At 46.9% G+C, this 14,694-nt stretch overlaps 1 protein-coding gene across 1 annotated transcript in view; it reads left to right on the plus strand.

Annotated features, from left to right (window-relative positions):
• Positions 1 to 14,694, plus strand: part of LRIG1 (leucine rich repeats and immunoglobulin like domains 1) — a 91,001-nt gene that overhangs the window by 63,577 nt on the left and 12,730 nt on the right. The window contains 4 exon segments of the mRNA XM_065687807.1: positions 164 to 307; positions 5,185 to 5,328; positions 8,790 to 8,870; positions 14,216 to 14,287. Coding sequence (XP_065543879.1) covers positions 164 to 307; positions 5,185 to 5,328; positions 8,790 to 8,870; positions 14,216 to 14,287 — 441 coding nt within the window.

A 14,694-nucleotide genomic window follows, 5' to 3' on the forward strand; every position in this document is an offset into this window, starting at 1 on the left:
ATTTCCGTTCTTCACTTGCACAAGAGTTGCTCTCACATGCACGTATCCACATGGATTTGTAGAAAGGTGCATGGGAATAGCTAAAATTCCAGTCCTGGTTGGAAATTCCTCAGTATTTGACCAGTGCTTACGTGTCAATTCCTTGTGCTTTTTGTCCCCACAGCCACCTGGAGTATAACAGCCTGACAGAAGTAAACAGTGGCTCTCTCTATGGCCTTTCATCTCTACACCAGCTTCACCTCAGTAACAACTCCATATCCCGCATCAACCCCGATGGATGGAGCTTCTGTCAGAAGCTGCATGAGCTGTAAGATGGTTTCTGTTGTGGTTGGTTGGGCAGAGTTTGATGCTGATGTAACATTGGTAGGAAGGGGGAAATAGGATTTTTCCCAATCATATGGCTTACAGCTCTCACAGTATCAACGTGTAGAAATGCAGGAACTGCGGCCTGTTAAGTGATGCCCTTACTATTCGTGGTGCGGTGACCTTCAGAGGACCTGATTAAAGTAGGTTTGCACCAGCAACAAAGACTAGAACCCACTGAAAGTATACAGTGCCAAAAGACCTGGAGAGCTTGTGAGCTGCAGCTTGCCAATGCTTTCTAACTAGCTAGTTACAAGACATGCACAGCCTGCCATATAATGACGGCACAGCCTGAAGGAAGCTTTGCTTTATCCTCTGTATTTAGGAAGAGCAGTCATGGTTTTAACCAACAGAGATTTGGCCCTTTAAGGCAGTTCTCCTTGTTTCTCCTGTTTAGACTTTGCTCTTCCTGTAAGGCTCAGTTGTTGAAAAGTAAATCCATTGACTTTGCTCTCCTGAGATTTCCAGCTGTGAATACAGTCTCTTTGATAAATGAAAGAAAGCCTCGCTGCTGAGGACAGCACAGCAAGGGTGTCTTTTGGGTCTGTGGCACTGCTCAATGCCTTCTTGAAGAGGCACACATGGATGCTTGCAGTATTTACAGAAGTAGCTGTCATCCCCTTGGTGGGCCTGTGGAAAGATTCACTTTTTTCTTTGGAGAACTTGACACATGTGGTTAGCTGAACTGTAATTCATTCTGCTTGGTGCTTGGAAATCTCTTGTTAAACATTGGTAGGGGTTGTCCTATCCACCAAAAAGCAGTACAGTAAAACAGCTTCCTGCTTTCAGAGGCCTCAGTCCGGACTCACGCTTGAAGGCTGGTATCTGCCTACCCAGCTGGGAGTCCCTAATCTTTTGGGATGTGGATTCAGAGATACGTGGACATGGCACATGTCATTCCTCTAAGTTTAGAAGCTGTAGAATTCATTTGTTAGCCAGGCAGGTGATCTTTTGGGGCACAAGAAGGTTTTGTTTTTTTCCCTTTAGTTAAATACATATGTGCTTGTTTAATTGCCTAATTTTCCAAATTGCTGTGAAACTGCCTGTGCCTAAAGGGCTCCTTTACTTGGCACAGTGCTGTAGACAAGGGAGAAGTGTTCCTTCACATGCAGATCTTCAAGTGATGTTTTACTAGGTTAGGGCAGTGTCAATAGAGAAATCCTAAAGGCAGCAGATCAGAATCAGCACCATGCTATGCCTGTGGTCTGCTTGAATCTAAAGCATCATAAAGGGAGATTCTTCCTTCATAAGGCACTTGCAGTTGTATCCCTGGAATACCAAATTCAGATGACTACTGTTAGTGGCATAGCTGTGGGGAGCTTTCTTGGGCACCTGCTATCTGGTGCCTGTGTTGAAGCTTTATTTCAGTCTAGGTTCAGATGGGATGGGTAAGCCCCATCTGCATCTTGCAGAGCTTATGTCAGAGCTGTTTAGGGAGAACCATGCTTGTCTTTACTACCTGACGCTGTCTTCGGAAACCCTCAAGGTTTAGGTTAGAGGTTGACTGCCTTGCTGACATTCTGTATTTGTCATGTATGGATTGGGTTCATTTACCAACAGGCAGTGCTAACAGTGAGCTGTCCTGGCTTAGAGGCCATCCTCTGCAGTAACTGCAGAAACTCAGCACAGCACTTGCCTGGCCTGGTGCAGGATGGGGTAGATGTGGAAAATGCCTGGTGGTGTGAGGTGGTAGGAGCCACGGGGGCATGCTCAGCCTGACAAACAGGATTGTGCTGGAGTGTGAGGCCAGAGACGACATGGGCTGAGATTCGGAAGGCGATTAGGTGGGTGTTAGCGCAGATCCCTGCAAAACAGTACACGCTCTTGCAGGTGTTGCCTTTAGGGTAAAGCTGCTGCAGGGAGCCATCAGATACTCCTAACTGAAACTCCCAGAGCCAGGGAGCACTTGTAGGAGAGGTCTGCCCTGAAATTGAAGGGTGAGGAAAGGAAGGACTGGATAGATCTAGGCTGCCTCTGTTCGCATCTTTGAATGTGTACATTTTGTTCCTTATTAGAAGATCCTTGCTCACCTCCACTATTGCTAAAGCTCTGCTGGGTTTCGGTTACCAGAAAACTCTCTTTGGTTGTACAGGTAATGAACTTCAAAGTTCAAAGAGAGGTGGCCAGACCCCTGCTTATCTGTGCTAAGGAAGGAGGTGATCATCTGAAGGAAAGTTGTCTCTCCTTCAGATGCTGGGAGAAAACGTGACCCCAAGGCTCTGGTCTGATGTAAAAGCTAACAAGGAAAGAGAGGTTTTGCCTTGCTATGGGCAGGATAAAAGGCTGATTGTATTCACCAGTCAGGTGCTAGGGCATCAACATCATGGAAAAATCCACAGTGGGAGCATAGGATTTCATCAGAGGTAAATGATGTCTTGGCTGCTGGGTCTTTCTTTTCACTTTATATTTACAGTTTGGTCAATGGGGATGAAAGGTGTTAGATGTGCCTGGTCCAGAACTGCCTGGCAGCAGGAGCTCCAGCTGCACGACAGGTTTCTATTTGAGAAGAGGTGAACTTTATGTCTCAGTTTTGGCATGCTGCTCCGTGTGCTGCCATCCTGCTTCCTCGCCAGGCCAAAAGGGCTGTGAAGGCAAATGTTCCCACTTGTTTGTTCCCGTGATTTCTCACTGGTACAGAGATGATGAGGTAGGGGAAGCAGCACTCACTTCTCAACCCAGATAATCCAAACTGCTGAGAGAAACATACAAGTTGGCCTGTCCTTTGGCAGGAAGCAGAACCCTTCCATGTTGAAGGGAGCCACTGTCAGGTGTATTAGCTCCTGAAACCTTCCATCTGGTTGCAGTCAATGAGAGAGCCCTCTAAATACTGCTGCTGTCCATCCATCCTTCTTGAGGTGCTGTCAGAATGAACAGAGGGGAACATGCCTTCACCAGTTGTGGCAGGAGCTCTTCTGTGTAGAATCAAAAGGAACTATTTTTACTTCAGCCAGGTTTAGGATTCCTTTTGAACACTTTTTTGTTTAAGCAGAATTGTTTCATCGCAGGTGAGGATGTAATTTTGACCGGATGCCAGTTCCTCATAGCTAACACTGCAGCTTCTTTAGGAATGAAAGTATTTGTCCCATAGCTTCTGCAAGTTCATTAATAAGTGATGATTCTGAAGCTTGTCCTCTGCTCACTCACCCAGCTAAAAGACAGACAGCTCATTTCCCAGGTAAATGACTGTCAGTGCTCTGATTGTCTGTTTTGACTTAGGTTCTGGCTTTGCACTGACTTCCACACCAGCCGTAGACCCATTTTTAAGCAGCCTCGTTAACGTGTGGTGCTAGAAGAGGAATTTGGAGGTTTGGAATTCAGTTGAGGCTTTTTTTCTTGTTGCCTGTACAATGAGGGATTTCAGTGCTTGTTCAAAGCTGCATAACTCCACTTTCTGAAGGTTAGCAGCCCAAATCCTCGCATCTTCTGAAGTGACTTGTCCTCTCAGGTGTCTGAGGTAAAAAATCCAATGCAGCTGCCCTTTGTAAAGAGAGAAGCTTGAGAAAGTGTGATAGCAGCAGGTAGTTGAATGCCACTCTTTATACCTTCAGTATGCAGGCAACTTAAAGGTAAGGCTGTTGCTGGTCACACTCATCTGCCAGTGGCCCTGCAGGGCTTACCCAGCTGCAGTGACATCCAGAGATCAGGAGGAATATACTTGCAGCAGGGAGCTGTGGGTGAATGCTTCAGGCTGAAGATCACTGGCCAGTGACTGCCTGCTGCTGGCCCATTTGATGAGCCATGCTGGCCTTCACTGTCACCAGTGCTGCAGCTGTACTGCTTGCATAGAAGATGGTTGCATAGTGTGTGAGGTGTCTGCAGTGGGTTTTAGCTTCCCAGGGCCTGCCCTCTGTGTCAAATCTCAAGAAGCCTCATCTGCACCCTGGCTCCAAGAGAAAGCCAGCTTTATTCCCACCAGTTGCCAAACTGCAGCGGGAGTAAGCACTTAAATATCTCCAAAACCCAGAGATAATCCAGACAAGGGGAAGGGATGGAAAGTAGGAACAAAACCAACCCTCCAGTATTAGTCACTTGTAAGTGAAGATGATCTCAAGCAGGCCATACACTCCTTGACAAAGGGGAGCGTGAGGGAAGGCGGCTGGTTTACCAGGGGTGCCTCTTTCCTGCGCGTGAAAGGAAGCATTCAATTGCCTTGTGGTGAAAAGCTTCTGGTTCTTGACTGGGGTGGAGCAGGCTGTGGAGACACCCATGCCCAGGCGCCCGGGACTTGCTGTGCACAGTGCAGAACGATAAGACACCTCCTGAATGCAGAAGTCCTGGGCCCAGCCGAGAGCCCGTGTGAACTTCAGAGTGCATCTGTTTGACGTCACTCTGCATCTCACAGGGCGTGGGGAGGCTTCTTCCTGTCAGCCTCAGAGGGAGTCCAAATGGGAGCAAGGATTGAACACAACCAGGACTGATGTCTGAGTGCTACCTATGCGTTTAGGGTCTGAGAAGGGGTGGTGCTCCCAGACCCAAACCTAGCCCTAATAGTGGCTTGTCCCTGCTATACCTGACAGCATGTTTATTAGGTTATTGCTCTCATTTGCTGCTGGAGGAGCCTCTGTTGCCTGTGTGGAAGACTTCCCTATAGCTGGGTACAAAATGCCTCCTCTTCCCATATGGTTATCCAAGCTGCCCCATGGATATCTTGTGGGAATATTTGCAGACTGCAGCCATATTTCCTAATCAAGCTGTTATGTATCCATCTGGTACACATTGCCTCCTGTAAGGTGGCTGTGGGAGGCAAGCATGGCTTGGTGCAGAGGAGTTTGCAAATACTGGTTGGATTGACAAGGGCTGTTGTTGTTTTTTTCCCCTCAGAATACTCTCTTACAACAACCTGACCAGGCTGGATGAGGGAAGCTTGGCAGACCTTGGGGGACTGCACATGCTACGACTGAGCCACAATTCCATCAATCACATTGCTGAAGGTGCTTTCAAGGGACTCAGAAACCTGCGTGTCCTGTAAGTCGCTCTGTCAGCTAACACATACCTTCCCTCCACAGTTCATGTTCTGCCAAACTGTTCTGCTTTGCAGTTGCTTTGGGTGGCTGTGAGACAGAATCTAGCCCAACTGAGCAAAACCCCCTGAGGTTTCAAACCTTCAGCTGACAGTGGCTTTTCTCTTGCTATTTAAATTGAACTCCATCAAATTCATAGAAATGGACTGTTTCTATGGTCCATTTTTGTGGTTGGGTCATTCTGTGCTCAGGAGGAATAGGGAATGATTCCTACCACTGACAGAGCAGTCTTCTCAACCAAGGGAGCAAGAAGCTGTTGCAGGTACCATGAGAATAATGTTTCTGTCTTTCTTTCTCTTTGGTGCAGAATCGGGCTCACTTGGGTCATGAAATGTTCTGAGGATCTGATTTTTCATGGTAACCCCCAAACAATAAAAAAGTAGTTGCCATGGTATCAAAAGAAAAGTTTCATGTTTCCTAATACTGAATTGCCAGATGATCCATCCAGCGGTGGCTATGGCCATTGACTAGAGACTTTTTAAAGTCACTGACACAAAGTAATACTTGGAAAGGAGCTTGCTAGTCTGGATACCAGCTTCTAAGATACTAGGGCTAGTAGAGACCATTAGATCAGTCTGACCTCCTCTGGGATGGCAGCTGTAGAACTGTACTATTACACACTGTTAAACCCAACAGATTGAAGAACATCTGGGCTTGCCTTAGAAACATCAGAAGATGGGGAGTTCGATTCCAGTAATTGTCCATTCCTGCAGCTGTGTTGCCTCATTCCCCCTTATTTGTAGCTGCTGAGCTGACTGCTGCTGTCCTCCAGGGGCTGTGAGCTCAGCATCTTCAACTGGCACACCTCAGAGTTCTCACAGTCTGTGTTACAGCACCATCCGCGCTCCCAGGCTGGTTGAGTTCAGCCTGACTCGATTCTTTCTTCAAAAGAGAAAAGAAACCCCAATACTTCTATTCCTTTTCAGAAGCCCATTGTGGCCTGAGTGATTAAAAGGAAATGGGAACAGAGAGGTCTCCCCTCTTTGCAGTACATTTTGCATCTTACTCTTTCCTTTATTGAAGTTCACAGTGAAGGAAGTGACTGGAAAGTGAGTTTGGGTTTTGTTTGCTTTTTATTCCCCCCCTTTTCTTAAACTGAAGCCAAAGCCTTTCAGGCACTGGGCATTCAGAAGGGGAGCTCTCTGAGGCAGCTGTCAAGACCGGAACTAAAGGTTTCCAAAGAAAAGTGGAGGGGAAGGGGAGCTGGTAGTTCTCTTTGCTCTGCAGTGAATGTGGAGACTCTTTCATGTCTAGGGCAGAGGGGGGAGGCGGAGAGGAGGGGGAGTGTGTGAGTGAGCTCTAATTTAATAAAGAGAAAGGCCTATTGGGTCCTGCACCTGGTGAAAAAGACCCGAGCATGCTTTAATTATGGGCTATTGTTGGGGAGCCTTTGGTGGGTGTGAAACTGCTGAAATGTGGAGCTATTCAAATAGAGGTCAGGCCGGAGACCTCGCAGCACAATGATTAACAAGGCTGCGAGCATTCAAGCTCAGCCAGCCAGAAAGAATAGGAAATTGGCAGCAGGGGCTGGGAGAGGAGTTTGAATACAAAGAGAACCAGGCCAAAATACCCCACTCTTTTTTTCTCTTCTCTCTATTTTCACTCATTTGTTAAAAAGGTTTTTATTCCTCCTTTCGAACACTAAACCTTTGAGTTGCCTCTGGATGAACAAGCAATCCCGTTTTCTTTTCCTTTCTCAAGAAAAGACAATGTGTGGCAGTCAATTAATAAAAGTGTGTGTCAGGGAGCTTCTACAGCCTGTTCCCACTTGTCTGTTTCTGCCATGGGAAAGGGTTTGTTGGCCCAAAGACCAGTAGCCCGTGGTGGAACTGAAGAGGAGAAAAGTCTGAGAAGGGATTTGCCCCTGTAAAACAAACAGAACAACAGTCACTGGCTTGACAACCACAGGGGAAATGCGGAAACTTAGCTCCAGGAGGATGCATTTGCTCCTGCTCCGCTCAGATGGTGCTGAAAATGTCAGCACATCAAAGAGTCTCTCCTGGACTTGTCTCTTAGGCCACCACAGCATTATGTGCACCCATACCTCATGGGGATGTTGAGTTTTATCCATTCCTTTGGCATAGATCACCCTGACATCCACAATGAGACCAGGGTTCCCCAGGGAAGTGAGAGTCAGGCCTCATGCTGAAGCCAGCTGAGATGCAGGAATTGTGGCTTTTGGCCATCTCCTTTCACATTTTTAGTTCTCACACCAAAGCTGGGAAACAAGCAGAGTCTGCAGTAGCTTCGGTACCGAGAGCAGGAATCTGAGCCCCATCTCTGCCAATGCTGAAACTGGGGGAGTTCTTCCTTTTCTGTTCTCTTGTGGGTTACTGTGTATCGGTGCTGCACAACCCAGAAGCTATGCTATGATGCCCACGTCTGGCATGGTGCAAAATGCAGGGGGTTTGTTTCTTCTTTTTTGATCTTATTTTAAACGGGAAACGTTCTGATAATGATCTTCAAAAGGTGCAAAAGGAGTAGCTGAGGGTTCACGGGGGTTATCTGGGTGGTGAAGTTTACTTTTATTGTGGGGTTTTGCTGGGTTTTCAATCCGAGTGATGTAACAAAACCAACAAAGCCTATTTATTTTTTCTTCCTTTCTTTGTACTTCACACTAGAAATGATGAATTTCTGTCTGTGTTGCTGGGTGTTCATTGCTTGCTGGAATTAAAGCTGGGAGGGAAGGATTTTTAAACAGACTGTTTAAACAGCTTTTGTGGATCTCTGTGTTTGTTCTGGGTGCTTGTTTTTCTTCAGACCTCTTTGACTCATGTAATTGATGGTCAATTTGAAAGCCAAAAGAAGCTCATTCTGAAAAAGGAATTCTTACTCTTTCTTTTTTGTTTAAAGTGGTTATACAGCGAGTTAGATTCCTGGGGGGGTGATGGTGCTTTCCCTTGTTGAGCTTTCAAGTTCATTGCCAGAAAAAAATGCAGCTTCATATAGAAAATACACCAAATCATCTTCCTCTATAGACCAACACATTGGAATAGCCAAAATTATCTCAATTCATGATAGTAATGTTTAAATACAGCTGTTTCTTTCAGTTTAGTTTTGGGGACTTTGTATATTCTTTCCTCCTTCTGTTCGAATGCACAGAATCAGAGAAGGACTGAACCCTACTTGTTAAAAAGCAGCTATGTGCCGCTGCTGCTGTCTCAGAAACAGGGTTTTAGCTAGGAAAAAGCCAAAACTCTCTTCGGAATGCACCATCTCAGCATGGGTCAGTGCAGGACAAGTGGTTAGTGCCGCTTTGCTGCGGGACTCTGCTTTTCCTGGTAACTGACAGGAGGAAAAGGGAAGCTCTTTGTTGTAGCATTCTCAATCTTTCTTCCATTTCTTTTAACTGGTGAGCCTAGGACTGAGACATTGATGATGAGCTCTCTCTTGTCCTCTCCCTAGGGAGCTGGACCACAACGACATCTCTGGCACAATAGAAGATACCAACGGAGCCTTTACAGGCCTAGAAAACCTGAGCAAGCTGTGAGTATCCCTGGGTTTGAAGTTGTGCAAAGCAGTTGTGTTGTGTGTGGGCCTCTCCCCTCTGATGCAGCCCTCATTCCTTTGGAACAAGATAAAACCCATCAGCAAATCTGAGCTGCAGTAATTTTGCAGGCTCGCTGTAAGAGCGCAGATGTGGTTATCAAGCACTTGTGTTTCTAACCAGATATGAAGCCATTATAGTCCTTTTAAAGCAGTGAACAGCCAGTGCCACATACTGTAGTTCAGAGACACAGGAGAGAGAATCTTAAGTTGTTTTCACATGTCAGATTCGGCACAACTGTTCTTTCTAAAACTAAACAGCAACAGAAAAGACCCCTCGCAGTCTTCAGCGAAGCACTGATTGATGCAGCAAGTAACAATAAACAGAAGAGAAAAATCACCCCACTTCCTGTTACAACAGAGGATTGAAACAGGATTCGTTTCTGTGGGATACTCTGAGAGTGATCTTTTGGGCTTGCTTCCATGTGCAGCGACAATAAAAGGCACCATGGGGCACAGGCTCTTATAGAGATAAAAAGAAACCTAAGGCAAGCATGCGCCTTGCAAATGTTTATAGCTCGCTTGGCTTTCGCAAGTGTTTTCACATTGCTCTGTACTTGTTCGTGTTCCATTTGAAATCAGCTCTATAAATCAGCCCTGTCAGAGAAGTCTCTGATGGCTTGTGACAAATCAAGAGTCTCTAATCATTACCTCTTGCTTTTGTTTAAGTTCTCGGCACCCCCCTATCACACTGTCTCTGATGCTGAGATGGCACAGCCAGAGGTGCAGTAAAAGTACCTCGATGGGTAGCAGATGGCTAGAATGAATCCTGGCAGGCGGTATATTGTCATGCTCTCATTAGAGACTCCTGGGGGAGTGGGAAGAGCCAGGGCAGGATTCGTGGGGAATTTGAAGTCACAGACATAGCTGGCATTTGATCATTGCTGAGGGGAGTGCCTGCATCCAAGGAGAGGGGAGCTAAGTTGTAGCTGCAAGTGAGGCAGAAGGCAGAGGACTTTGGGCATGGAGAGTCAGGCAAGGAAGTAAAAGAATTGTGGGAGAGCAAGAGGCCGGTAGGAATTGCTGTGCATGTGGAGTTGGGAAATCTTCCCACGAGTTGCTGGAAAAAAGGCAGAGGAGCAGATGTGTTGGGTAGGAGAGTCCTTGGCTGCTGTTGCTGAAGTTTCTGATTTGAAGAAGGCAATGGAGCCATGTGAGCAGCTAGAAGGGTAGTGGGAGCACAGGCTCCCAGAGGGATTTGCAGGCTATAAGATTGTGAGCCTGTAGTGCTGATTTGGCAAGGAAAGAAGGTAGAGGAAAGGAGCAGATAGACAGAGCTCTCGGGGTGGGACATGCACTGTAGGGCATCCCTTCAATGTGGCCACTGACATTGGGAGCAAAAGTGGCGGTCCCAAGTCACTGAGATGTGTTAGAAATGCTGGTGAAAAAGCCAGAGGGGAGAGCACTGGGGGGAAGGAGTTCAGCAAAAGGATTGACTCAGCAACCAGGAGCAATGAGCACTGATGAGCTGTTGCGGGGGTCAGGCAGGGGCCAGGAGGTACTGCAAGGAGCGGGAGGAGGAAGGAAAGGAGCAGGGGCAGCCATGGAGTTGTGCAGGTTGTGTGCTTGGAGCTCTGGGCAGAAGCTGGAGCTCCCCTGTGAAATAGCTGTGGCCTGATGTGGTGTTTGTCACCTGGAACAAGGGACGGCTCCAGAGAGGGCAGGTTTTGTCTGCTGGTAGCAAAGGATGCACTAAGGGCTTGCTCAAGTCTAAAGACGTTGGGTTTGCATTCATGTTTCCTGTCCTTCATTGCACATACATGTTCAGTCAGTCCTGAGTCTGGCTGGGCACAGGGAAGGACATGGTTTGGGGGGGGGATTGCAGCAGATTTCATAGCTTGGAAGAGCGTGTGGATCAGGTTGGTCTTGAGCAGACAGGAATGAATCATAGAATAGTTAGGGTTGGAAAGGACCTTAAGATCATTTAGTTGGTTTGATTACCTAACAGAGCAAACCTGCTGTGGGCCAGACAGGGTGCTGGGATTGTTCATTATCAGCCAGAGTGTAAGGCTAGAAAAACCCTTAGAAGATGAGATTACTTCATCGTATTTCTTGAGGTGTTTTGGGGACACTTGAGAGTGATCACTTTTAAAGGGATCCGCTCAGGTCTATTTTAGCTCATCTGCATGTAAATCCCAAACTCTAAGGCTGAAATGAGTATCCTTCTTGCTGGTAAATACCAGCCTTTACAGCAAACATTTCACTGTGTGATTTAGGGCCCCTGTTTAAACTGTCAGCCACCTTTAGCATTAGCATAGAGAAAATAAATGGGCACTTCAGCGGAGACCTTCCAATGAATTAATAATCACCTCAGCTCTGTGGAGATTGCCTTAAAAGCCGTTCCCCTTTGATGTGGCACAGATTAGCCTCTGAAAGGATTTAGTGCAGAGGGCTGTTGGCTGAAATGAAGGTGTTAAACTGAGAGGTGGGGAGGCCAGTCACTTCAGCCTTCCCTGCATTATATATGAAGCTCCCTGGGATGGAGAGCGCAGCTAAATTAAAATGTTGCTTCAAAAAAGAGGGAGTCAGGAGGCACCGAAGCAGAAAAAGCAGCAGTGGAATCGCCAGGGAAGGACAGGTTCCCTAATGCTGCAAGCTGCTAAATGCAGCCGGTTTGTTGATGGCTCACTCAGTGCCTGAGCTCTTCCTGCAGGTGCAAAACTGGCTGGAGGAGAAAATGCTGCTTTCTAATGAACTGCTGCGTGCCTAGCGTGTAATTACACTTATGCAGTCACCGGGAGAGCAGGCTTGTGCCCAGCTCTGCCCACAGCAGAGGAGCGTTCCTGCGCTGCAGCAGGCTAATTGTGGAGCTGCATACCACTGCCTTTGCATTCCAGCCTGCCACAGCCCTTTGAAGGGGGCCGCTGGGTTCAAACCATTCCAGAGTGGGAGAAGTGGTTAGCTGAAATTTGAAAGGTGTCATGATTTTAATGAGTTTGCTGGGGCATGGCTTTGTTAACAGTGTCTTATGTATTTCTCGTGTATAGAGCCATCAGACGGTATGCACCTTGTATACAAGTGGTGTATACATTGTGCAGTCACATCCCCAGACATCCTGCTTGTCTCTGCATGGATAAATGGACAGATATAATCAGTATCTCTGATTTTCAAACTCGGGAATCCGCCATAAACAAGAAATAGAAATCCCCAGTTACCAAACCCAAGCTCAGCATAACGCCCTCATTTAGGAATATGGCTCCAGAAATTAGTGTGTATGGATGCAGGCACTACCCAGCATTTGCATATAGTAAATTATTTACTATATTAATCATTTTAATGGATATTTCAAAGCCTTCATTAATACAACATCCTTTTTAGCAAATGATGGTACACACATGATTGCACACATCCTTTTGGTGCTTAGGGTATTTCATCCCAACCAAAAAGCCACACACTCTGATGCAGTAAACAGGATTCTGCCTATAGGAAAGAGCTTCAAGTGTGTCTCAATATAGAGGCTGGGACATGGCTTTGGCTGAAGCCAAAAGTCTTTAGCTCTAGATGTACAAGATTAGTGATTCTGGGACTACAGACCTTTTGTGTGGAGCTGGGAGTTTTCCGTCTACTCAAGCATTAGAGTGATGGCTCATCTGATGATACCACCATCAGTGTGATTGGTTTTGTGAGGACCTACTCAGGGTCATAGTGATGCCCAGTGGCAGGCACCCAGATTCCCTCCAGAGGCACCAGGCTGCAAGGACAGACTGTGAAACAGTCTCAGTCCTCACTGTCCTATGGTGTGGTAAGCCCTAGTTTTCCTTTCTACCCATTGTGGCATCCACTGCTTCATCCACAGAGAATTTGGGCTTTTTGGGTGCCAGTGTTGAGACACCAAATTACCCTGTTATTGGAAGGGTGCTTTGTGGAAAGCCCCAACAAGCTCCTGCAAATGTATTTGCTCATGTAGCGGCTGCACATGCTTCATCTTGTATCCCAGCCAGTAGCAAGCGGAGGGATCATCATAGTTTTAGAGCCTTTTAGGGTTGCGGGTGTAGGTTGTACTCTATATTGAAGGAAGAGTTTTGAAGGAAAACTCAAATGCGGCACCAGATGTGGAGGTTTTAACCTGAGGTGTTAGCAGTGACTTGCACTGGACACCACGTGGATGATAAAAGATGCAACTGAAAGCTAAACCTTAGAGAAAAAGCATGTCCTGATTAATGACACTGGTTGATGTTTTATTAAAGCAGGTGAGGACCCTGTCCATTTCGCATGGGCCCTGCCCTCGGCCGATCACCACTGGTCAATATTTATAGAGAGCTGTTACTCTGCAGATAGCAGCTGGCCTGCGATGGTTCCAGCTGGCTCTTGCCTGCTGATAAGCCCCCTCGTGCTGCTACATAGCACTGTGCTGATTCAGAGGAATGCTCCCTGGTCACAGATGCAAGCAAGCACGTTCCGCAGCTCTGTACAGTAACTTTTGTCTTCTTCCTTTTGCTCCACTTGGCTCTTATTTATTGTATTAGTGTATATATCATTGTATATATTGTATTATCAGGTCAGATACAAGGGAGAGGTTCTTTACTGTGAGGGTGGTGAAGGACTGGACCAGGTTGCCCAAAGAAGTGGTAAATGCTCCATCGCTGGCAGTGTTCAAGGCCAGGCTGCACAGAGCCTTGGGTGGCATGGTTTAGTGTGAGGTGTCCCTGCCCATGGCAGGGGGCTGGATCTTGATTATCTTAAGGTCCTTTCCGACCCAAGCCATTCTATGATTCTATTACTCTGGTATTGTATTTATAATAAGCCAGGGAAGGAAGTCAGCAGTCACTTCAGTGAGCTGCTGTGTAAACATGCAGGCAGGAGCCAGCCCTCAGCCCTGGTGTGTGATGTCCGTTCAGGCCAAGCAGCAGTGAATAAATTACCACTCTTTTACTATCTGGGAAGAAGTCAGAAATGAAAAGTGTTGCAGGGAGAGACCAAAATCTTGTTAAACTGTCATTGCACTTAATCCTGTCCGCAGCCAGCCTCCGAAGAATAGAGGGGACCTTCTGTTACTCAGCAAGCTGGTTTCCACGCACTGGAGCAAACCTGCCTTTTTACATGATATGGCACATTCCCTTTTGTGCTGTCATCACTATTAAATTCAAATACAGATAAAAGGGTTTAATTTCAGGAGCGGGAAAGCGAGTGTACTTCAGCCCTCTTAATCCCCACACAGTTCAGATTTCCCAGGACTTACACTGAGCGCCTATATCAGATAAAGCCCCACTAATTGTGTCCCTTCTTTTTTTCTGCCCCCCCATTTTCTTTCTGTTTATCTGGCACTGGATGTTTGGAAACTGCAGAACTCTGTTTGGAAACAAGATCAAGTCCGTGGCCAAGAAAGCGTTCTCAGGGTTGGAGGCCCTGGAGCACCTGTGAGTAACCCACCGTGCCGCAGAGCTTGGGAAAGGGGGGTCTGCCAAAAGGAGCTGCTTGAGAGATCTGCTAGCAATTTAATAGTGTCTTTGTAAACTGAGAAGCCAGTCCATTTGTGGGGGCCACCTGCTTCCTTCTCATTATAAGTCCGCCTCAACTTTGGCCTTTTTTTGTGCCAGGAACAAAGTTACAGAACATATGGCAAATCTGCGTGCTCTTAATTTTGTGATTTGTTCCTGGGTAAATATCCCCCTGACTTGCGCACTGTAGGCTGTTAGCAGTGAAAATACTCAATTGCAGATGTAGCCCTCTTCTCCGCCCTTGCCCCAGCTTCCTCCTGACCCTAGGCTCTCTGGCAGTGACACATCTTGCACATGACTGCTTATGGCGCAGGCACCGAACGCTC

Source organism: Lathamus discolor, chromosome 7 (assembly GCF_037157495.1).
Source record: "Lathamus discolor isolate bLatDis1 chromosome 7, bLatDis1.hap1, whole genome shotgun sequence".
NCBI classification, from domain to species: Eukaryota; Metazoa; Chordata; class Aves; order Psittaciformes; family Psittacidae; genus Lathamus; species Lathamus discolor.